General features: G+C 39.2%; 2 protein-coding genes across 8 annotated transcripts in view; both read left to right on the top strand.

The window, feature by feature from the left end:
- ddah1 (dimethylarginine dimethylaminohydrolase 1) overlaps positions 1–12,425 on the top strand; it is a 44,748-nt gene extending 32,323 nt beyond the window's left edge. For all 7 annotated transcript variants that reach the window (XM_042335075.1, XM_007887189.2, XM_042335076.1 and 4 more), the window contains 4 exons: positions 1,995–2,068; positions 2,284–2,403; positions 8,033–8,176; positions 11,550–12,425. In XM_042335075.1, the coding sequence (XP_042191009.1) occupies positions 1,995–2,068; positions 2,284–2,403; positions 8,033–8,176; positions 11,550–11,666 (455 nt within the window). In that variant the 3' untranslated portion in view covers positions 11,667–12,425. The remainder of the gene's footprint in view (positions 1–1,994; positions 2,069–2,283; positions 2,404–8,032; positions 8,177–11,549) is intronic.
- A 3,924-nt stretch (positions 12,426–16,349) lies between these two features.
- On the top strand, positions 16,350–24,635 carry LOC103174691 (BCL10 immune signaling adaptor). Its single transcript, XM_042335420.1, has 3 exons — positions 16,350–16,928; positions 22,512–22,797; positions 24,077–24,635. Exons 1-3 carry the CDS (start codon positions 16,878–16,880, stop codon positions 24,445–24,447), a joined length of 708 nt encoding a protein of 235 aa, XP_042191354.1. The 5' UTR covers positions 16,350–16,877; the 3' UTR covers positions 24,448–24,635.
- The last annotated feature ends 246 nt before the right edge of the window (positions 24,636–24,881 follow it).

The raw sequence follows: 24,881 nt of genomic DNA, 5'->3' as shown, positions 1-24,881 counted from the left end.
TTCTAGCAATCTGCCACCAGAAAAGGTGTTGGCATTGAAGTATTGGGCTGCAAAAAGAATTGAGCAGTTTATGTAACTATCAAAACTATCAGTAAGCACAGGAGTTGTAGACTCAGTCATGTACTAACTACAGTGTAGAAAGAGGTGATTTGGCTCATTGAAATTATGCTGTTGCTTAAATTCAAAAGTTTCTTTACTGGAACAAACTGCTCTAATCCTAAGGCCCTGCTCCTTCCACAGTCCCTGACAGCTTTGCTGTTGTTGCATTTAATATATATGTATATTACACAAAGCAACCTTCATCTTTGTAACTGGTTTCAATATTTAATAAACATTGAGGATAGAGTTTTACAGCATATCACTGAAATCAGTCTACAATTTATGCATCAATTACCATGTAAGATTAAAGTTTACACGGAACTTTTAGAACGTTTACTTGCCTAAGGTGCAATGGGAACGCAATATACTGTATCATAAGGAGCATTATATTGTTCATGTCTTATTTCCTATTAGTCACATTGAACATTATATGCAGGATATAAGACATATCCGATTTCTCATCATTGTATGTCATCTAACACTGGATAGTTTTAATGCAATTAGATCATTCAGTATTTCATATGTGGTAGACCTGGTATGGTATGGACAAGAGTATATCAAAGCTAATTGTATAGCAGGAGATGAAGATATTATATGACACTAATGATAGCGTTACAAAAATATTTCTGCTATGGATTTCTGGTGAAGAGTAATTGATATGTATTACAAGGCCAAAGTAAACTCCGGATTGAAACCCTGAACCAAGAGAATGAAGCTTCAAAGATGTTTAAACCTTTTACCTTCAATACACTTCTACTTGTTTTAAGAACATTTAATGATGTGATGTTTAATGATCTGCCATGTATTTCAGATATAAAAAATATTCATACCTGCAGTTCTTTTAAAAAAAGTTTTATCTTTAATTTAATAATAATAATAGATTATTATTACTAATTTAAAGACTGGTTCAGTTAATTTTATTCCCGATAAATTACGACAAAACTTTTGGAATGGATTCTTAAGTGTATGTGATAACTTGTGTATTTTTACAGATGACTAAATACTGGAAAGTTTCTACTGCAGACAATCTAAAGCCTATTCAGCCTGGAGTGTGTGCAAAATAGCAAGGAGATTTGTAGAGAAAACTTGGGTCTGAAATCACTGAGGAACTGGCAGTTACTCAATAATGTTACTTTATATTATATCTATTCAGCGTAGACGAGTTGTTCCTTTGAACTTCTGCTTTTGAGAGCCCAAAATGTTAGTACTGTATGTACAGAATTTTCAGTTTCCACATGAAAGTATACTGCTGCCAATGTTTCCTACTGCTGCTTTCCTGCCACCACCATGATTGACTGCCAAGGTTTGTAAAAGTGGCCTTGTGTCATGTGATAGGCTGTTGAACAAGATTATAGCTGCAGACCAGAGTTATTAAAGGGGCAGCTGATAAACAACACAAAAGATGGCGAGCTAAAAAGGGCAAGTGAAGGGCAATAATAATTGCAAGCTGTTATTGTTGTCATTGGATGTCTGGGTAGTGAATTTTGCCCAGTTGTAGGAGACTGACATTTTAGTAAATAAAATACAACCAGACAGGATTCCACTAACTGGTAAGCTGGAAGTCCAACACCATGCACCTGTCTACTCAAATTTCAGCATTGAAAATAGTGTTTGCTCCAGCTCATTTGACTTGATAATTGCAAAGTCGATCGCATTTTCCTCTATCACACAATAGAAGCTTTGAATGCCTGTTATAAAAGCGATGATTTTCAGACTGAGACTAGGTGTGAACCTAATGGATGTTCAGTATTTCAAGAGAGTGCAATTATCCTGTTTTGCAAAAGACTTGAGGTGAATGTATTGAATACACTTTTATGCCACTTAATTAGCTGTAAGACAAATGCCCATGTGATTCGTGCAATTAAAACACTGTCTCTGGTATCATTTGTGCTCAGGTAGAGAGTTCTTTGTGGGGCTTTCAAAGCGAACTAATCAACGTGGAGCAGAAATTCTCGCTGACACTTTTAAGGTTAGTGAAACTCATTTTAAATGTACAATGAAGATACTCCAATTGCATGCTACATTGAAGCACTTAAAAATAATGTGAACTGTTTAGCTTAGTTATAATTTGAATATAGTATAATTTTGCTTTGTGTGCAGTGGGCATGCTTTTGACTTTTTTCAGGCTTTGTTGTTTTTCTTATATGTTGAAATAAATTTCTCCATTTGCTTTCCTCAATGTAGGACTACGCTGTCTCTACTGTGCCAGTCACAGGATCTCTGCACTTGAAGAGTTTCTGCAGTATGGCTGGCCCAGAGCTGATTGTAATTGGCTCCAGTGAAGATGCACAGAAAACTCTTAAGGTATTTTTTTTTTAAAAAAGCAGAAGTATACAGCTACAATTCGGAAATCGAAGCTTTAAATACATTTACTTCTAATAAAATAGAGTTGAACATTTTTGGATGGATAAGTAGTTTTAGTAGAGCTGAAATTATCTCTGATTTTCAAATTAAAATTTGATAGATTCATATTGTGCGAATTGTTGGCATGTAATTATTCTATTTCATTCCGTTCTCGAGAAACGTTTCCCATATTCTCCCAACTGAAGTGCCAACCATGTTGATTTGCATCCTTTCCTTTCTGTCTGTTGAATACTTCCATTAGTGCCATGTTGCATGCTGAATATTAATGTGTGGTTTGATTCAGTTCTCCAGAGTGCTGGTTGTTGTTGTGCTCAGCTGTTGTTTCTCTGCTGAAAGTGTTCATCCAGGCTTAGTAAAAGCTTCTGTAGCCTTCTTTATTTTCAAAACAGATCTAGTTTAGTATGTCTTGAAAACGACATGATTTAATGAAGGTAGATTCCCTGTCCTATAGTACTTGGATGGATTTTTATCTATTCAAGCAAGTCCAGAAGAAAGAAGTAATAATATTTAATGATATCAATAGTTTGACGTGTGAGATGGTTTCCTCATTAATAACTGGACTAATTTGAACATACTTGAGTGGTGCTGCCAGCTGCCAGTGACATGAGTGTAAGTTAATTAGTGAGATCTTTATTATGCCCAGTGATGGATTCAACCATTGGTATCTGTGCTGCTTTCAGGCTGCTTAATGGCTACTGGGTTAGGGTTCAGGTCAGCAGAGAGCAGTGATGCCATTACAATACATGCATAAAAGTGATGACGCCTGATATTCGTCACAGTTCTTTGGCTTCCACTAGCTTTATTGACTCACTCCAGTGGCAGTTACAACAAGGAATGTGCGTGAAGTGGCGTATGGTGCTATCACGTAAATTACGTGATGATGGCAGCATCTGACCGGTGCTTTGTGCAATCCAGGCAGCAACCTGTATATTGGTTGCTCCAGACTGGCACAAGTACAAAGGCTCTGGAGGAAGGAAGTGCCTCAACCAATTGTCGGTGTCTCTCTACCTCTGTGGCATACATCATACAAAATGAATGTGTGTTTGGATGCACAATCTCAATCTGGTTATAAATAGTAGTCAGTTACCCTTTGGAATGTCAATGTTTACATCTCAGTTATTGGAATGTTACAATTAGCGACTGTGAGAATGTTAAAATGTACATGTTAAAAGCAAGCGCTAGGATGTTTTAGCCAACCACACGTGGATACCATTCCGAAAAGTTAATAAAATGGAATTTTCCTAATTCCTGGCCTGACTGCCTTTTTGTGACCACATTCTGCTGAGCAAACATTGAATTCAGGCCCAAACATGAACAGGCGCATCATCTTACTTTCTCATTATATTTAACCTCCTCTTATGATCACTCACAACATTCATCATTTTTTGCTCTCCATCTGAAAGGTCAGGCAGAAAACCTGCTTGTAGATGTCTGCCCTGCAAATGGGCATTACAAGGCACTTTAGAGTTGCGCTGGACACCCAGTTGCTGATGGATTATTTTTGAGACTTCTGCATCCTGAATATTGGAACATGTGAGGCACATGTTGAGTTGTTTGTCATTTGAGCTCACTTTTAAATTGTTCAGATGACTTCCTATTTTTAGATTTTTATAGCACTGCTAAGATATAATGCTTTATGACCTTTGCTCGGTTTTCTCTCTGATGTACATCGATATGTTAAAGCATGAATAAAATATCTGAATTATGTTAAGTGTTTAATTTACTATTCATATTATTTTATATTGCAATGCGATTGTACATGTTCCCTTCTTTCGTTTCTCCTCACATGTTTGGCTGAAGCATGAGAGCGTTGATATGAGCAACATGACTCAATCTGAAAAAAGATTCACAGAGCTGAGCGTGTGATCAACAGGTGTCAATTTGGCTCAGTTGGTAGGATTCTTACAATAGACTGCCATATTTGCATACAAACACAGTCAGAAATTGCTGCATATTGGACACCAATGAGTTACTTTGAAGTGAAACAACTTTCGTTATGTAGACGAGAAGAGAAAATCATTCGTGTCAGCAACATCCCACATGCAGTAAAGGGATAAATTACCAAATGCAATTCATATTTTTAATCCATAAAAACGTTGTCTATCACATATGGATTTCTACTCTGATATTTACTGTGATAGCACAAGCTAATCTTTGCCTAGTTTCAGTTGGCAACCTGGAGTCCTGAGTACAGGTTCTAACTTCCTAGATTTGGAAGCAGAAGGCCAAATATTGAGATATCTCTCAAATCCAATTTATTCTTTCGGGTGGGGAATTAGGTGTATCTCCCTGAACATTTTACAAAGAGCATTTCTGATCTTTGTTTTTTTTCTCTCTCAGCATAACCCTAAACCAATTGAGATAGGGCACACTGTGATTAATGCTTCTCACTCTGGTGGCAAAAGAGTTCAGTAGAAGTGGTAAGGTTCAAATGTTCCTTTGCATAGACATGCCTATAAGTTTCCATTTTGGAAACTACATGTTGTGCACGTAAGAATGTTGTGGATTCAAGCCACACGTGGAATGTCTAGTCTAGGCTGACATTCCAATGCAGTCCCGAGGAGCACTGCTTTGTCATACTTACCATCCTTTGGATGAGATGTTACATTGACGTCCCGTCTGCCTTTACGAGTAGACATTGAAGATCCAATGCCACTATCCGAAAAGAGAACAGAGTTTCTCCCAGCATCCCAGGCAACAATCTTTCAGGAAAAAATTCAGCACTTGCTACGTGCCACTTTGTGAGACATTGCTGTGCAAATTGTACAGTTTGCATTCTAATATATTCTAATATGCCACTGTGCTTTACAGTAAATTTTGGGGCTTGCATTGAGACGTTTTGATATAGTGATAAAGCACTATATCAAATGCAAGGATTATTAGAAAATTGACTGGCCTCACCATCCTCACACTGGCATGATTCTCATCTGTAGCTATGAGAGGATGCATTTTTCAGTGAAATAGCAATCATCTCCACATAAAATGTGAATAACTGCCTTTGCAACACTAAGAGAGTGTTACACAGAATTCAGCTTGAGGTGGCGAAAAACCCTCCAGTAAGCCTATACCATATAGCCCCCCCCCCCCCCATTCCCAGCGCAGGAGCCCTGAGATAAACCACTGCATGGAGTGGCCCCGGCACCTGACTAGTTGCCCAACGCCTATAATGGCAAAGTGGCACTATAAACTATAAGTTTTTGAAACCAAACTCAGGCCCTGCCAAGGGAATATCCCACCTCCATTAGCAATTAGCATCAACCAAATGGTCCCGAAATATATAAGAGACCCATTGTGCGCTCTGTACATAGCCTGTAACCTGGATTGCCGTAAACAAATTGAATTGCCCTTCAACTCAGGAAAGTGTGTGAATCCTGTTAAATAACTCTTGGTAAATAAATAAAATGCAATACTGTATTAACAAAGGATTCTACTGACAGCTAGTGGCAGTAAAGGGATATTACACCAATATTTTCTCTATCTTCAATTGGCATCTTGATGACCCCTTACTAAAAAAAACCTTGCATTTCATACAGCGCCGTATTTTGTCAAAAGCACTTCAAGGAATTTTCTGTAAAGTATAGTGATAGTATTTGTAGTTGAACACAGCAACCAATTTGCACACAGCAATGTGCCACATTGAAGTGACTGACCAATTTAATGGTGAGCTGAAATCCACAACTTCTGATGCAACTTCTATTTAATTTACCTTAAAATGAGTCATGTTGTGTTGATTCTTCTCCAATTCTGTAGATTTCATGATCAAACTGCTATTTAATTGTTTAAATACAGCAGCAAAGTGGACAGATTTTTTTCCTTTTTGCTGGATTTATTGTACAGGGTCTAATTTGCAATAGTTATAAACCTGACTAATTGCAAATATCAGATTATGAAATTTGTGGCCAGCACATCACAAGTGACAAGCTGCCACAGACTGGAAAAGGTCACAGTGAAGTGAGTCTGGTTTGTTAATATTGCAACATAGACCTGGTGAAGATTTTAAAATCTGAATCATTTCACTGTTTCCATTGAGAACAGTAAAAACTTATTACAAAGATTAAGTCTTAGGCCTTAGAATCTGTATCTACTCAGTTTTACAACCAGACATAGCTATAGCAGCAACAAATGAGTCTATTTTGGGATAAAGGAAGGGGGGATTTTGCCAACTAAGTTTTGCCTTTCATTTTCATTTGATGTTCTTTCATCGCCAACCAAATTTGAAAAGTGTTTCATAAGCTAAGCCAGATATTGTAATTATTTCCTTACCAATTTGATAAAAGAAAGGTCCAGAAACACAGATGTGTCTTATCCAAAACCTTTTATGAAACATCTGAAGGATTTACACTTAGAACAGGCACCCTCATACAAATCACACTCGCTCCAATGATACCTGCTGAGTTAATCCCTTTTGTTCTGCAGTAATGTTAAGCCAAATGAGCCTTGTGAAGAGGGTCTTGGAATACTGAACAGAGAAAAACTGCACACATGCAAGTGTTGGAAATATATTATGTGACTTGTTAGAAAGGAAAGAGCTACCTTTCTGTCCTGTTAAAATCCTCCCTCTTTGATGAAGCCTTCGGTCAACATCTTTAAAGTCTCTTTCCTCGTTTAAATTCCTTTTCTGTAAAGCATTTTGAGATATTCATTGTACGTGAAAGGCATTATATAAATTCAAGTTATTATTGTTGTAAGGCAGAGTTTGGTGAACAGAAAGGAATATAGCATATAGATATAGAGGTTAAAAGGCAATTCAAATTTTTCTCTCAGGAAGCTTTGTAGATCCTGGAGGTGTGAAACCAATAGACTTTCATGTGGGTGAGAGAGTAAGGCTGTCGTTGCAGGAACTTGTGAGTGGTTTGCGAGTACTTGAGTGTCTATTCCCGACAGCCTTTCTCAAGAGATTCATAAAGTCTGGAATCCGTGGGATCAAAGCAGATGGATTTGATTCCGACTCTGAATCTGGTTTATATGAGTGTGTGAGGCTTCTTTCTGTTGACCACTGAGGAAATTGCTTCAATTAGGAAAGCTTTGACCTTTAAGAATAATTGTGCCTCAGCAACTGTTGGCACGGTCCTGCATTTTAGTTCTATTGTTGTGCTGAATGTAATTTATTTTACTTAACTGTTAATCGATGGGAGGTTACAGTGAAGGATTATAGTAACAGTTGAAGTAAACAGTAAGAAACAGGCAATTTAAAAAAATTCTACAAGCAACTGTTATCAAGATAAAAGATTGTGCCCTTAAATCTGAGTAGTCACTTGTGTGTGATTTACTACTGCTTCATTACAGTGCTGAGGGTAGGGCTGCATTGTTGGTGCTGCTATCCTTCGAATGAGACATTGAACCAAGATACTCACCGGGCATTAATCGAAGAGAAGGGAATTTCTCCTGGTCAACCATCCCTTACCTCATGGCTGCTTGTTGGACTTTGCTGTGCACAAATTAGCACAGTTGCAATTACACTTCACAGTAAATCCCGTGAAGTGCTTTGAGACATCCTTCCCAATGTGAAAGGTGCTAGCCATAACACGTGTAAGGAATATAATTTCATTTTCTTTGTTTTGCCGAACAGTTCATGCAGCAGATGAGTGAACATCGTTACGACAAGCTCACAGTACCAGATGACACAGCAGCAAATTGCGTTTATCTGAACATCCCAAATAAGGGCCATGTTTTACTACATCGGTCTCCTGAGGAATTCCCAGAAAGTGCAAAGGTAAAATATGAATTTGTTTTATTTTGGTAACCTTTCTTTCGGAGCTTTTGTTTATGTAAACAAAAGTGTCATAGCTGACCTGTTGATGTGTTATATTTTCTAATTGGTTTGGTCAGGGATTAATTTGCTTTAAATATGTGGGTGAACCGTGGACCTCATGATATCCTATTGCTGTTCTGATCTGCTGATGTTCTATGGAGTGATAGGAAAGGTTCAGCCCAGCTAGGCCTTGGAGGAGGAAGGAATCTAAGTGCAAATAGTTCCCCACAGTGAAGGAAGAGAAAGTCAAAGGGTGATTCAACCCAAACTCCTCTTGTGGAACTCTTCATAACAATTTACATGACAATGTGGCATTGAAAGGATTCTGATAGTAGGTAGGTATGGTTTCCATCATCTTCCAGTAAATGGTGTAGGACTAAAAAAAGGAGCAAGAAAACTCATGTTAACATTAGCTTTAAATAAATCCATTGGTAAAACACAGATCTATCTTACCTATTGCCAGTGCAATCTAAATTGCCAGTGCACAAAAGCCCATGCCTATTAAACGCATAGTGAATTTGAAATGCAATACGATACAACTGTGTTTTGAAAAAAAAATTATTGCCAATGCTAAAATGAGAAAATAACATTATGTTTGAATACTTAGAATTAAAGTCATTCCAAGACACGAGCACTTGACAATTTTGGAATATCTGGTGGAGCTATTTGATAACTAGATCATTGCCGTAGATATACAGAGTTATATGAACAGGTATGTCCAACAAGGGGCAAAATTGTGAGTGTGTTATAAGTTGAGTTACATTAGTAAATGAGTAAGTTCAGTAATGTATTTGCTTTCCTCCTCCGTTGGTTTGGATACCGCTGCTGAAGTGTTGTTCACTCAGCCTTTCTTGGTGAAAGTTTGCAATATGATCAGGGCATTTTAAAACTTTGCTGATGAAATACAATGTAGCAGTACATTGGGTGAATGAACTAGTTTCATTCACATCAATGTTTTACCTTTGTTTCAATGTTTAGTTTTTTTCCTTTCTTCAGTGACATGATTACAGATTGTTTTGGGTTTCAGCATTCTTCATGTTTTACAAGTTCAGTTCAAAGATTTTCATGACTCAGATGACTGGAATGTTGCTGTTCGATTTATTTATTCAGTGGTTACAAATAGGATGTTTATTAGACTTTTTCTTTTTGTTTATTTATGTATCGTTGTTTTACCAGGACCATTTTCACAGGCTGGTTGTTTCTTTGTTGCCTTTAATTTGGTGTGTTTAGATTAACTTTGAGAATTAACAGATCTCGAGTCTATTAGAGTTTGTAATGATTATAAATGCGGCCTATCAGCAAGTACGTAATGAAGTTAACCCTGGTAGGAGCACTTGCTACTGTCATTACTCACCCTCCCCACTTAAAAAGTAGACAATCTTTTAGAAATGTTTCAAAATACAATAACTTTCTATTGAATCATCTAAGCTATTGACATTTATACATCATCCACTGCAAAATATAAAGGTTGCGGTAAAATTTAGGAAACTCATTCATCGTGGACTAATACCTTAGTTGCTGATTTAAACATTTCCACTGGAATTTTAAGCTTCAAAAATTCCGGATGTTGAAGATTAAGCAGTGAATCACTGTCTCTCAATGTGGGCTATGATAAACAAATAAGTAATGAAGTTAATACTGCTACTGTCATCATGTCCCCTCCCCAAAAAAGAGAATCATTTATAAATGTTTTAAAATACAATAACTTTTTATTGAATCATCTTGGCTGCTGATATGTAACTGGAATCCACTCCAAAAAGTAAATATTGTGGTACAATTTAGGAAATGTATTCATGATTTACTAATATGATTAGCTACTAATTTAAACATGAGATTTCCACCAGATTCCTAAGCATCAAAGACTATGGATGTTGAGCCTTAAGCAATGAATCATATTAGCTGTGTTGAAGTTGGCAGACTCATGTGGTGAGGTGATATTACAGTATTAACTTAACGGCCCATTAACAATCTTAAATAAGCTACATGGCAGATCTGTGGAGCAAATTGCAGTATATGTATATTAGAGTAACAATCTAGAAGTGCCTAAAACTGCAATAATAAGTGTAAAATAAAATTTCTCTGAAACTGCTTATGCTTTTGAACAGTACAGCAATATGAAACAGAATCTCTTGAATGGATTCAAAATTATATTTTTGGAAACATTCAACCTTTTCTAAATAAATATATTATGGGCGACAATTATCTATGTTTGCTAGTAAATCCTTTTCTAACACAAAAAATGGAGAGGGACAGAATTTGAGAGGGGAGACATTTCTCGGGGGTCTAATTTGCAGAATTCTTAAAAGGCCATGAAAATAGAATGTGTTTCATTCTGATCAACCGGTGCTCCACTCAGATATTGCTCTCCCGCCTTCTTCCCCCATCCTCCTTTTGATGTGATCCCGCTTCAGAAGACAGAAATAAGATCAATGTATAACAGGAATTCTGCCATGTTGCTGTGAATGCATTCAGGTTTGTGCAGGATTTGGTATTTGTGAATCCTTCAACAAATCCTGCAAATTAGACCCTGATTTCAAAGCCAGTTCTCCAGATAATACGATTGTTAAAGCCACAGCTTAGCATAAAACTGAGGCCTATGGATAAGGAAAGCCTCAGGGTTGATCCCCAGTCTGTGCTGAATTTGATTATTTCTACCACGAAACCATAAGGTGGCATGATTTAAAGACATTTCTCTTTGATCGTGCTTATGGTCACCTCCCTTTCCCTCTCCCCCCGGCTTGGCGTCAGACTCTGCCACTGTCAAGCACTCCAGGACGCTACTCCGCGTGAAGGGCGCTATATAAATTTCAGCACCTTGGGACGTCCTCTTGACATGAAAGGCGCTATACAAATGTAATCTTGTTGTTGTAAATGCAAGCTGTTGTAAGGTTGCTCCTATTGGCCTTGGCACTCCTGGACTACTAGAGAATGGAACTGACAACTTGCTTTCAATTGAACTCAATTATACAGGAGGATTGTATGGTAATTTTAAAATGTGCTTAATGAAACAAGTACAGTCCATTTCTGATGGTGAACAAAATTTCACAGAAACTGCAATCACAAATCAGATAATTGAACACCATAAAATTAATTGTGGTTAAGTGCTAGAGCAGCGCTTTACACTGTATCCGGCATTCAGCAAAAACAAATTTCTTTGTATCTATTTAATTATGATTATCGAGGTTACCAACAAATACTGTTCACCATTGAAAATCCTCGCAAAGCATGCTCCAGTCCAGTTTGTGGTTTTCTTCTTTTGTCAGAAGATGACTAGCAGCATGTGATTGAGACAAATGATTAACAACAATTTTATCAACATTTTCCCTTTCCACAGGTGTTTGAAAAACTGAAGGAACACATGTTGATTCCGGTTACCTGCTCTGAACTGTCCAAAGTCGATGGGGCTCTCACCTGCTGTTCAGTTCTTCTTAACAAAAAGCTCGAAATGTAAATTCAATTTTTATTATTTTTTAAAAATTACCCTGACTGCTAATAATATAACTATTATTACATAGCTGAGCCTGAAGAGTTCTCCTCTATCTTTTTATGTTGGTTGTGGATCCTAACCTTCACTGTGCAATGAATCCTGGTTTCCTATTGGTGATATCAGGTGGTCCTCTATTGCCACCTTGTGATTGTAATTGTGTATAAACTTGTATTTTGTGAGCTGGAGTAGAGATAGAATCAAGATGAGTACAGGGTTTAAATGTTGAAAGGATAAATTTTAATTAGATGGTCTGGATGTTTAAAGCTATTTAACTTATTATTGATGAAAATTGTTTTAATTCCTCTTAATTCAATAGCAAAACTCTTTGGCTCCTCCTTCCCTAAGCAAAATTTTAGTTAACGTATGGTTGCATTAATGTAATAATACAGTACACAATCACTTGCATGCTTAAGCTATTTTTCTTCGTTCATTCCATAAATTTTGATAATATTAAAACTATGTAAACTTGCAAATTAGTATTGGAGACCTAGTTACATTTGGATTAGATTTTTCTCAGGATAAATGTTCTGTTTCGTAACTATAGCTTCCCACACCCCATCACTCCCAATGTTTGTGCCAAAGACATCAGTGCATTCAATTTGATTATAAGAGTTTCCATAGACACAGTCAACATTTACTTTATAACACAAATCTGAAAGCTTAATGTGGTTTTCGCTGATAACATCTGCTTCATAAATTAAATAAAAGTCATTACCAATGCTGCATTGAATGTGTTTGGTCCATTTTACTTGCACCTACCAGTATTTAGAAACTACATCCATATTCATGATTTTTTTTTAAAAAAGCTTCCAAGTAAAGCATTGCTATTCTGCTACATTTTCGCATTTTTTAAAATGTTGTTGCATTTTTTGATGCCAGCTATTGCATCCACGACATTTGTTAGTCTTTCTTTACAATGTACAGAAATTATTTTGAGAACTTTTAAACGTCCTTTTAACAATAAAATCTTTAGATATATTTTATATGTTTGAAGTACTTAATATTAGCAAGAAAACCTATGTAGAAAGAGACATATGACTTTTGTATGGATTCATACTTTCGTTATATAAATCTCTAACTTATACTAAACTTTCTTGTTTATTGCAAGAAATTTATTGTGTTGCATAAACTTCTTTTTTGGTGTTATTAAAAACAAAAGCCGTTTCAAATTTTGAAAATTTGAGGGGCTGATTTTATTGCTGTCACAGCAATTAATTCTATAAAGAGATAGAAATAGGATGTTTGAATGCCATTGATTGAATTTTCCTTCAATCAATGGACCAAGGTTATGTTTTCTTTGCAGGTACATTTTTAAACCGTCTTATCAGTTGGTTGATCATGCCTGAGTGAATGTATCTATTAAAAATTATTAAGAATTGCATTTCAAATGACCTGTATTTGTCCTTCAGATGAGAAGTTAAACCAAGGTCCGTCTAACTTGTTTGGGTGGATATTGAAAAGATCCCATGGCACTATTTGAAAAAAGAAGGGAATTTCTCTCAGTGTTCTGGCCGACAATCCCTCAAACAAAATTGGCCTTGCACTTCCTGGCTGTTTGTGAAACATTTCTGTGTGCAAACTTTCTACGTACTACATGTTATACTACAAGTTGTGAAGCGCTTTGAAACATCTTCCTGATATAAAAGACATTAACTTAAATACAAAGGTTATTATTATTTTTATTGCTGTTATTTTTTCCACAAATTCAATTATTTGTATGTGTTATGGACATTGTAACTGATAAACGTAGCATTTCAATCAGTTCTTTTGAGTTCCATATTCAATTCAGACTACATAATCACACTAGGAAAAAAGACTATGTTCATTATCATTTAGGGTAGCAATTTTGGTTTAAAAAAAACAGCAATCATTTTGGTTTAAAGAGTGGAGCAAATTTATGATTTAAATGAGTCTGAATTTAATTAATTTAAGAGAGTCATTCTCTTTATAAACCCTGCCCTGTACCATGTTATTTTTTTCTGCCATGCCTTGGAAATTCCCAAGACCAGAAGGCTGTTTCCCCAAAATATTCAAAATGAAAACATAGATTTAAAAAAAATGTTTGGTTCCTCTCTAGAAGTTCCTGTGCGGGAACAATATCATACACTGAAAAATGAAATGTTAGTCCATCACAGATGAACTTCTGTTCCTCAGAAGGATGGGGTGAGCTTCACAACGAACAGATCTATTGTTTATTTGTTCCTCTAAATATCCAGTTTTACTCTTTACTTGCATTTAAAATAACCAATAATGATAATAATTTTCAGTTAACTTATTTATGCAAATATACAGTTATGTTTATACATATATAAGTAATCTCTCTTTGGTTTCTTGCTTACTTGTTCACAATTAGGTTTAATTTTTGATTTTCAGACACAAGTCTTCATTTTGAATGTATTTCAAATTCATTCAGTGTATTTCTCAAATTTCAGGAATGATTTGAATATTTTAAGTATGAATGTTATCTTCTGAGATTTTTCAGTTCCTTCCATTTTCAGATTAGTTCTGTTTCCATTAAAAAAGCTTTGAATTCCTGGATGTACAAAAAGAGTTTTGATGACTTGTGAAATTAAATTACAGGAGCTATCACCGAGGACAAATGAGGAAACTGGAGCAATTAAGGGCAACTCGAGAGTAGTTTTGACGAAGGCCTGGAAATGTTTTGTACATTCATAGACCATAGAGGAGGCCATTCGGCCCATCGTCCCTGCGCTGGCTCTTTGAAAAAGCTATCCAACAAATTCCATTCCCCTGCTTTTAAACCATAGCTCTTATCATTGTTATGTTTATTTATTCATTAGTGGAATTGGAGGATTGGACCAAAAGGAGGGAAAATAGGTATAAAATAGGAAAGAAAATGTAAACAGGAATTGAGTCCTTTATATCACTAACAACTGAAATGAACTGGCTACATGGACTTATATCCTTTCTAGGAAACTTGGACCAAACCATAAATAGAGAATATTGATGTACAATTTATCCCTTTCAATACATTCAGGACTGACTAACTTATTTTCAGAACATTCTCCAAGAATATTAATGAGTTACTAGGGAATTCTTAACCTGTCATGATTTAATAAATCATTCTCTTTTCCAGAAATAATTAATTGTGATATTACGGGCATGCAACCAAGTGAAGCTAACACTTTCTAAAAGTAAGTTACAAAAGTGAATTGATGCTTTTTGCAAAAAGGGCAGACCCAACATTGATCTTTTTTCTCTCTCCGATGCAAATTGGTTGCCACTTTTACCTACAAAATACTTAGGCACTGCACTTTATAATACAAAAATCCTGTTCAGTGCTTTGAAACATTTTCATGATGTGATAAGACATTACATCAAATACAAGTATTAAATATTTAGCTTGTTGTCCATTACTGGGATGCACAAGACTGAGTTTACTTGGTCTACTTTTTTGTGATAAAAATATTTTGCAAGGCATGCAATAATGAAAACTGAATGTTTCCATAAATAAAACAAAATTGCAACCAAGTTGTTTTATTTCATCTTCTGGCAACAAGTTTCTGAGAATTCCCAGAAGAACAGAAAGGTGAGCAGCTGCAGATGACTCATTAACCAACTCATTCACTGGGTCACTTGTCAGCTCACACACTCACTAAATCACATGTTAACTCATTCACTGTTAACTCCCTCACTGGATTGTTAACTCACTCACTGATACACATTAACTCTCACTCCTTAACTTGCTCACTGACTAGCTCACTCATGAGTTAACTCATTCATTGAATCACTCACTCACTCACTTGTTAACTCATTTACTTACTGACTCACTTGCTAACTCCTGTACCTCAGTGGTTAGACCACTCCCCTCCCAAGTGAGAAATTTGGGTTCGATTCCCGACAGGGCGAAACCTTGGGCAAGTTTCCATACGCCTGATAACAATCCCTCAAGAAAAGAACAGTTACAATTCGGTCACTTCAATCCACGTTCGACTGTTTGTGGGACACTGCTGTGCGCAGTTGGCTGCCGCGTTTTGCCCACAAACATTGCAGTCAATTTCACTTGACAGTATATTCTGTGAAGCGCTTTGAGACGTCTCCAAAAAGCCTTACATCAAACGCAAGGATTATTATAACTCACTGCCCGCCTGGTTAAGCTCAGTGACTGGGCCGACTGCTGGTTAAGCTCAGTGACTGGGCTGACTGCTGGTTAAGCTCAGTGACTGGCTGACTGCTGGTTAAGCTCAGTGACTGGGCTGACTGCTGGTTGACTGCTGGTTGAGCTCAGTGACTGGCGGACTGCTGGTTAACTGCTGGTTGAGCTCAGTGACTGGCGGACTGCTGGTTGACTGCTGGTTGAGCTCAGTGACTGGGCGGACTGCTGGTTGACTACTGGTTGAGCTCAGTGACTGGGCGGACTGCTGGTTGAGCTCAGTGACTGGGCGGACTGCTGGTTGACTGCTGGTTGAGCTCAGTGACTGGGCGGACTGCTGGTTGACTGCTGGTTGAGCTCAGTGACTGGCGGACTGCTGGTTGACTGCTGGTTGAGCTCAGTGACTGGGCGGACTGCTGGTTGACTGCTGGTTGAGCTCAGTGACTGAGCGGACTGCTGGTTGAGCTCAGTGACTGGGCGGACTGCTGGTTGACTGCTGGTTGAGCTCAGTGACTGGGCAGACTGCTGGTTGACTGCTGGTTGAGCTCAGTGACTGGGCGGACTGCTGGTTGACTGCTGGTTGAGCTCAGTGACTGGGCGGACTGCTGGTTGACTGCTGGTTGAGCTCAGTGACTGGGCGGACTGCTGGTTGACTGCTGGTTGAGCTCAGTGACTGGGCGGACTGCTGGTTGACTGCTGGTTGAGCTCAGTGACTGGGCGGACTGCTGGTTGACTGCTGGTTGAGCTCAGTGACTGGGCGGACTGCTGGTTGACTGCTGGTTGAGCTCAGTGACTGGGCGGACTGCCGGAGGGGTAGGAAGCGGAGGCTGCGGGAGCTCGGATTGGTTACTTTCCTCCCGGGTCCATTTACAGTCAGAAGCTGCAGAGAGCAGGAAGGAAGGAAGTCAACTTTGCACCTCAACACTGAGCTCGTGAACAGCCCCTCTGCCGCCCGGAGCTCATCAAACTGTGGGGGGGGGTGTGGGGGGGTGTCCCGGGGTTTGGGGTCGGTGGGCGCCGCTGGTCCAGGGCTGAGCCGCTTCTCTCCTCTCCCTCTCGCCATGGACACTGTGCAGCTGACAGAGGAGGAGATGGCTGAAGTCAAGAAGGAAGTGAGTGTTTCTTCGTTCGTTCGTTCACCCGGGGCGGGGGGGGGTGAGGGCGGGGGGGGGGTGTGAGGGGGGCGAGGCGCTGGGAAGTGAGACAGGCACTGGGTAGGTGGGGTGGCTGTTGAGAGGCACTGGGGGTGGGTGGGTGTACTGGGGGTGGGTGGGGTACTGGAGGATGGGATGAGGCACTGGGGGTGGAGTTGGTGGTGAGGCACTGGGGGTGTCAGGTATTGGGGGTGAGGCACTGGGGGTGGGGGGTATTAGAGGGTGGGGTGAGGGACTGGGGGTGGAGTTGGTGGTGAGGCACTGGGGGTGTGAGGCACTGGGAGGAGTTGGTGGTGAGGCACTGGGGGTGTGAGGCACTGGGAGGAGTTGGTGGTGAGGCACTGGGGTATGAGGTATCGGAGGGTGGGGGGGGGGTGAGGCACTGGGGGTGTGAGGTATTGGAGGGTGGGGGGGGGGGGTGAGGCACTGGGGGTATGAGGTATCGGAGGGTGGGGGGGGGTGAGGCACTGGGGTATGAGGTATCGGAGGGTGGGGGGGGGGGTGAGGCACTGGGGGTGTGAGGTATCGGAGGGTGGGGGGGGGGTGAGGCACTGGGGGTATGAGGTATCGGAGGGTGGGGGGGGGGGGGTGAGGCACTGGGGGTATGAGGTATCGGAGGGTGGGGGGGGGTGAGGCACTGGGGTATGAGGTATTGGAGGGTGGGGGGGGGGTGAGGCACTGGGGGTATGAGGTATTGGAGGGTGGGGAGGGGGGTGAGGCACTGGGGGTGTGAGGTATTGGAGGGTGGGGGGGCGGGGGGGTGAGGCACTGGGGGTGGGGGGGTTAATCACTGGGGAAGCCAGGAAAGCACCTCCCTGTGGGTGCCCTGGGAACTCGCACTGAATGGACTTTCCTTGGGTGCCTCGCCTCCCTCGTGTATACGTTGGGGGGTGTGTGGGTGGCGGAATATATTTTATTTCAAGTTAACAAAGGTAACTTTTAAAATGGGCTGCGGACTGCAGAGCACATTGATGTCTCATAGCTGTGTGATCTGACCTTTGACAACTCACTTTTGTCTCATACCCACCTGAGCAGGGACTTTAAATCTGTTCTACACTTTCTTTGTCACTACAAACCACACACAGTCACTGCTCTTCGTTGTAAATCCCGTGGAACTGCTTGAGATGCCCTCCTGAAATGAAAGATTTTATTTTTATTTGTGAGCGAGGTTTGGCCCTGCTCACCCCCATTAACTGAATTAGATCAAATAATATTATTATTAATAATAATCCTTGCCTTTGATATAGCGCTTTTCACGTCTTTGAGAGGTCTCAAAGCACTTCAAATGTGTTCCACTTAGGGGAACAATGGTTATCCAGGCAGACGAGCTCCAACTCTTTTAGACCCCAAATTGCCAAAGGACAACGCAGACCTGAACCATATCTTCACGATTCCGCCCCCTCCCCACCTGAGCAAGTCAGGTCACGTCTCTGGCAAGGCAAGCCTGGCCTGAGCCCAGTGATCAAGTTCTCAAGTGAGCTCTGTTTTCGAGTATCTCCAACTCCTCTTTGTGAGGGTAGAAGTGAAAGGCCCTGTATCACAGAGTGAGGCACCGAAATGGGCCATTGAGCCCAACCCCGATAAGAGCGCTTTGAGACGTCTTGAAGACATGATAAGGCGCCACATCAAATGCAAGGATTGTTATTATTATAACCAAGTCCACAACAGTGTTTCTCCCCACTCGTATACGCCTCTTAGCCCTTCTGCCTCAGGTATGCATCAGGTTTGCTCTTAAATATGTTGGTCAAATCCAAGGATTTTCTTTTAAGCTGCATTATTTTAGTCCCTAGTTTTATTAGTATTTCTCTTCAGGTGTATTTATGTATTCTATTCAATGAATGTTTGTTGTACGCACAGAGATCTCTATAGAGCAACCTTTAATCACTGAACTTTCATGAAAGTATGGTGATTTTTCTTGGAGTATATATCTTATTACGCACCTGCTGAAATTTGCATGCCAATCATCAGAAGAGAAGCTCACCTTTGAACAGTGGCCTTGTGGGCGAGGTATCCATTGGAACCATACTGCAATAGAAGGAAAATTACTCAATTGAGGAGAGAACAGTATATTTAAATCTTATGAAGGCAAAAAAAATCTAGATGAGAAATGAAGACCGCAAATTCACTAACTAAAAATGATTCATTGGATTGCATCCTGCAAACACAAATATGAGTTGGTGGTCAGGAGAGCTCAGAGGCAGGGAACCAAATACAATGAAAGTTTGAATTAAAGATGTGAAAAGATTTGTTTTCTTTTTAAAAGAAAGCAAACCATGTAAATAAGCATGCATATTATGCCATACAGGAAAAAATATCTGTAGCAAGTGTTTTTTCTACAAAAGAGATATTTGAGATCTGAGAAAGCAGGAGGCAGAGAAGAGATGAACAGAAAAAGATAATTGTAAACTCTTCAGCACTACAATCACTGAATACATTTTATTAATGTACTGATCGGGTGGCAGGAGGCGACAATCACAAGTGGTGAATTGTAGGGTGTCTTCAGATTAGAAGATATACGCTAGTTTGAAAAAGTATTATTTATATCCACTGGTTTTACTGCTTTATACAAGAATTGGAAAAATCTTCGTTTCCTTTCAGATTGTGCAATAACATTGTTAATAAACTGTTCTAAATCAGGAAGAGTAAGCTATACCTTACAACTTGGAACTTCAGAGCTATCATTGCTAGGATTGAGCACAATATATCCAGAAAAGGAACTTTAGAGATTAGTCTCTTTAGCATGATCTTACTGGTGCTTTCATGCAAACAGGAAATATATTTTAAGTGTTAAATGCACCCGTTTCCTATTTTAACAAAGACTGTTTTTATTCTTGACTTAAAATTCACGCAAGTCATTTGGTCAGTTTATAGCCACAGTGGATTTAACCTGTACAATATTTTAAAAATTGTATTACTGATCGTACAGTATTTGGTATTTGAAAGATGCTGCATTCAGCAAGGTTCAAAGGAAATCCCACTAAAATGTTTAATCAATGTGGGTGGTTACTATAAATAACAGCCGCATTACTAATTCTAAGCTTAATGTAGGTTTGGTTTAAATATAATGTTTAATTCCTCTTCTCTATGAGGTTAGCCAAACATTTAGCTTTATTAAACTTGACTAACCAATATATTGGGATTAAATGGTTGCACTGTGGTTTTTTGAAAAATCAACTTCACATTTAGTCATTAACTTCTGAAATGAAGTGCCTCTTACAATGATATTCACCTGCCTTGTTGAAGCACTCAAAGGGAAATTGACATCAGTTGAAGGCAATAGTTTTTCCACAAAGTACAATATTGGCATGGACACCATATTTGTTTCAGAAATGCTGTCTTTTTTGAAGTGTACAAATAGTGTGATCTTCAAATAAACTACCAAACGCAGAATGTACACTTGAAGCATGATTAAAGAAGATTCCATTGGAATTGGTCAGTTTCTATAATGGAATCTGCTGATTATCCATACAATTTACGCAGTTCAGTTGGTAGCGCTCCCACCTCTGAATCAGAAGTTAGTGGGATCAATCTCCATGTCGTGTAGGCTAACACTCAGATGCAGTGCTGGGGGAGTGCTGCATTGTTGGAGATGTTGTCCTTCAGATGAGACATTAAACCAAGGTTCTCATCTGCCTATTTAGACAGGCGTTACAAATACCACAGGACTATTTGAAAAGAGAAGGGAGCTTCTCCTGATGCCCTGGCCAATAATCCCACAAATAAAGTTGCTTATTTACTGTGTGCAAATTGGCTGCTATGTTTGCCTACAAAATACACAAATCGCTACACTTAACTGTGAAGCACTTTGAGACATCCCCCTGTTGTGAAAGGTTCTTTATCAAATGAAAGGATTAATATGTTAGGAATTTGCCTTTTCTCCCCCTCCATACATTTTCTCTTCCCTCCTCTTTGAAGGGATTTTATTCTTTTCACCATTATTGCTGTGTGATTCCAAAGTTGTCAGCCTCCCACTTGACTTGCCATTTATTCATCTGCGCCTTGATAATGAGTGTGACAGGCTTTTCAACTGCAGAGATCATGATGGCTTAACCCAACCTCTGCTCACTGAACATCTGGGTAGCAGTTATGAGCAGGAAATCTTGCTGATTCCTTCTCCTTGCTAGGAGCGATGATGACAATTATAGCTCGTAAACTGCCACACCAAGCCAACTAAATGAGGAAGTGTAACAACGTGTGATCAATGGTTTATTCATGTGTGACCTGTTTGATTCAAACCTGCAAGCTTCCAGTCTGTGATAGCTTAGTCCTCCCTGGGTGCCTTTACTCACTGGGGAAGGTGTCTCACGGGCTGTTAATCAAAAGCTGCATAGAATAGAAGAGTTTTGGTCTGTGGATTTTGGAGGAGAATGGTATCCTTGTGGTACATACCAAATAAATTCAGCTATTTTTTGATCTGAACAATTATAGCATATGTACATATCCATGTGCAGCGGACTGTTTCAAGAGTCGCACATCAGCTCAGTGGAGCTCATTGAAGCTGATGTGAAGCACGTGATGTCCTGTATCTCAGTGATTAGAACACTCACCTCGCAAGCGAGAGACCTGGGTTCAATTCCCAGGAAGGCGAAAGGTTGGTAAGTTTCCTTACTCTGCACGCTTCTGTTTACCTAGTAGTAAGTAGGAATCGGTTGTTAGACAATTGGTGGATCGCTTTTTACAAGGGTATTAATTCCTTTTAAACAAATTGGTCACTTCAATCCACGACTGTTTGTTGGACACTGCTGTGTGCAATTGGCTGTCGCGTTTCGCCCACAAAATATACCGTCATTCACTTTACGGTATATTCTGTGAAGCGCTCTGAGACACCTCTAGATGTGTTAAGGCACTATATCAAATGCAAAGATTATTATCAATGGGTGTTGATGGCGTCTGCCACGATTGTTCACTACCTGCTACATTTGCCTTACTGAGAGTTGTGCTTCAACATGTGTTGACACCATTCCATAACCATATTAAGCACTTGCAAGCCACTGTATTAAATTATTTCACAATGTTGCCTTTGAAATTTGTTGACCTGTAATTCTGTGCTTTGCAGCTTTGCAGCTATAGCTTTGCAGCTATAGTCCCAGCCTTTTTGAATGGTTTTGTTTAGTGTAGTGGTGGCCAACCTTTATGATGGACCAACAAAATAAATTGTCCTGATTCATTTTATGAAATGTTGAATACAAAAACTGAAAAAACATGACCAATCGAACACAGACTTACCAAGATTCATGTGAATGTTTGCGTTTATGATTTCTGGTTTAAGGAGTCAACTGGCTTATCAGCTGCTTATGGAGCATTGAAGCATCTGGTGTATTATTGTTGGTTATGTTTTTATCAACGCTAACAGAATCTCAGTTGGTACTCTGGACGATGGTGTCTTTGTGCAATTTTTGTGGATGTTTCCTTACATTTTTTTGGTAAAAATGTCTTTGTACCATCTTCTCAAAAAGAGGACTGTTTTTCAGGTTGGTACTGGCAATCTTTGGGAAACCTGGGTATACATTTTCATGACAAGTTTCTTTTTTTTTAACGCAGGCTTTAGAAAAGCTGAGGCCACATTTGTGTGGTAAAATCACTGCTGATAGACACTTTGACTACTTGAGGGCAAAGAAGATACTTTCAAGGGAAGATACAGAAGAAATTTCTAACCAGCCAACAAATACGAGAAGAGCAGGAAAACTATTGGATTACATAGCGGAAAACCCAAAGGGCTTGGACACTCTAATTGACTCCATCATACGTGAAAAAACGCAGATTTTTCTCATTCCAAAAATAACAGACGAGGTGCAAAGATGTAAAAATGACAGAATAATGCAAAAAGGTAAAAAGCGTTTTCATAATTGTAATTTTTTTTAGTTTTCTTTGTTTTAAGATTCCATTGTTATGCCATATATCATTCTCCAGTTAGGTTGTTAGGAATGCAACATGTTCCTTGGTCTTTGCCAATGCCACTTTATAACTAACCACTTGGAGAATCATTAAAGCTGGCCCAGTGTGACGCGGACTCAGTGAAGATATGCTTGATGTTTGCCTGGCGCCTCTCCTCTGAGGCATAGTCAAGCCTGGGAACTTGGCAATCTTTTGACCCTGAATCTTCTCATTTGATACAGTACACCGTAGTAAGATTTCAATGATATCTTGATCATAGTATAGACACCAACTGAAGCTTATGAATACATATGCATCCACGGGATCAGTTTTCCCCTTACTTTTTGTTGCTTACCTGAACAAAAATGTAAATGGATGGTTTTAGAAACCATGGTTCACAAATGTCAATGTTATGAAACGGGTTGAGTTTCACATGAATGCTTTTAAACCCTGTTTGGTTTGGGCAGGTCTAGAATTTCCTGTGTTGGCCTCCTTGATTTTTCTTGGCCTCTTTCCTACTGAAGTATGAGTGGAACTCAAAGCCACACCTTGCTATGTGCCAATCTGGTGATAGCAAAGGCATTCCTAGCTGAAGCTCAGTCATAACAGATTAGTCCTATGTTGTTGCAAGCAACAATTCTATTTATGACAATCAAACAAATTTTATTTGTGCAATATTGCTTTATCCATTTAAGTTTTTATTCATGAAAGTCATTTAACTTGAGTGTACTAAATTTATTTGAAACTGAAGAAATACCCGTTTAGATGGTTAACCCATAGAGTGTTTTGTTTGCATTCACTAGTCAGGGCACAGTGTTTATGTAGGGCTGGCAGATTCAGTCACAGTTCACAATTCTCTCTTTCTGTATATGATGTAATTTTTATAGGAAGTCCTGCTAGAGATTGAATTGTGGGAATATAAGAATTGTACAGAATGTAAGGCTTAAGTGCCCTTGAATGTCAAATGAAATGTTTTTTTCTTGTGTATATATTCTATCTATTGAGAAACCTAGGTGAATGGTTAAAACCTCCAAGGTTCAAAAGAGCAGAAGAGAGGTTAAGTTATGTAGTAGTTATGATTTCAAGCTTTTAATAGCCTACAGATGGCAAGTGAAAGCAAAGACTGAGGATTTTCTCCAATTGCATTAACTTGCTATTGCTTAAATGAATCATGTTCTGTGTAAACTTCCAACATTCCTGATGCAATATTGTCTTTTTTTTTGGAAAACTAGGATCATCGATTTTATCCAGTTACATAATGTCAAAAGACGAGTCTTCAACAAACAACCTATCCAGATTGTCCTCATTCGAGCCTAGCATTCAAAAGAGGGTAGATGCGAACATTCTGTTTCACCCTGAAGGAGAGGTCAGTCCAGGAGCATCGCTTTTGTATTCTTTCCCTTCCTTAAGTTTGAAATCTGGATCTACACTAGAGAAAGCAACTACGATGAGCAACATGGAAACCATGCCAGCAACATTATCTCTGCCCAGACCAGGAGAGCCAGGAGCCCCTCCTCTTCCCGATGAACTACAAGCTGAATCTGAGGGAACATGTAGCAATTCCAGTGATGAGTTTTTACCGTTGAGATCACGTTCTCCTTAGTCTCTTGTAGCTGCTCTCACTGTTGCCATGCACACTGGGAAAAGGACAATGATATTGAAAAATGAAGATGCATTGCATTAAATAGTACGACTTCTAAGGAATGCAATTTCATTTTTATCCTAGAACAGTAAATATTTAGAAATTATTCACATCTTTTTTTTTTAAAAAAAAGTTTTCTACACATACAATTATCCGAATTGTCTGCATTCTAACCCTCGCTGTACCTTGGGTAGAATTTTCAACGAAGCGAGGCGATGCCTGCAATTACCAGAGCTTCGTGAAAAAGCCAGAGCTCTACCCAATCGTACTGCAAGCCTGGATTCAATTCTTTACCACTATTTATATCCACTAGTGTTGTGGATCATGTGAATTGTAAATGTGTCTTCTGATTCTAAACTTTTTAAATTTTAGATAAAATACTGCCAAGTGGCCAA

The sequence above is a fragment of the Callorhinchus milii genome, unplaced genomic scaffold (assembly GCF_018977255.1).
Source record: "Callorhinchus milii isolate IMCB2004 unplaced genomic scaffold, IMCB_Cmil_1.0 Scaffold5, whole genome shotgun sequence".
In the NCBI taxonomy this organism is placed as follows: domain Eukaryota; kingdom Metazoa; phylum Chordata; class Chondrichthyes; order Chimaeriformes; family Callorhinchidae; genus Callorhinchus; species Callorhinchus milii.
The sequence above is the reverse complement of the archived record's forward strand: the minus strand, read 5'-3'. Positions and strand labels throughout refer to the sequence as shown.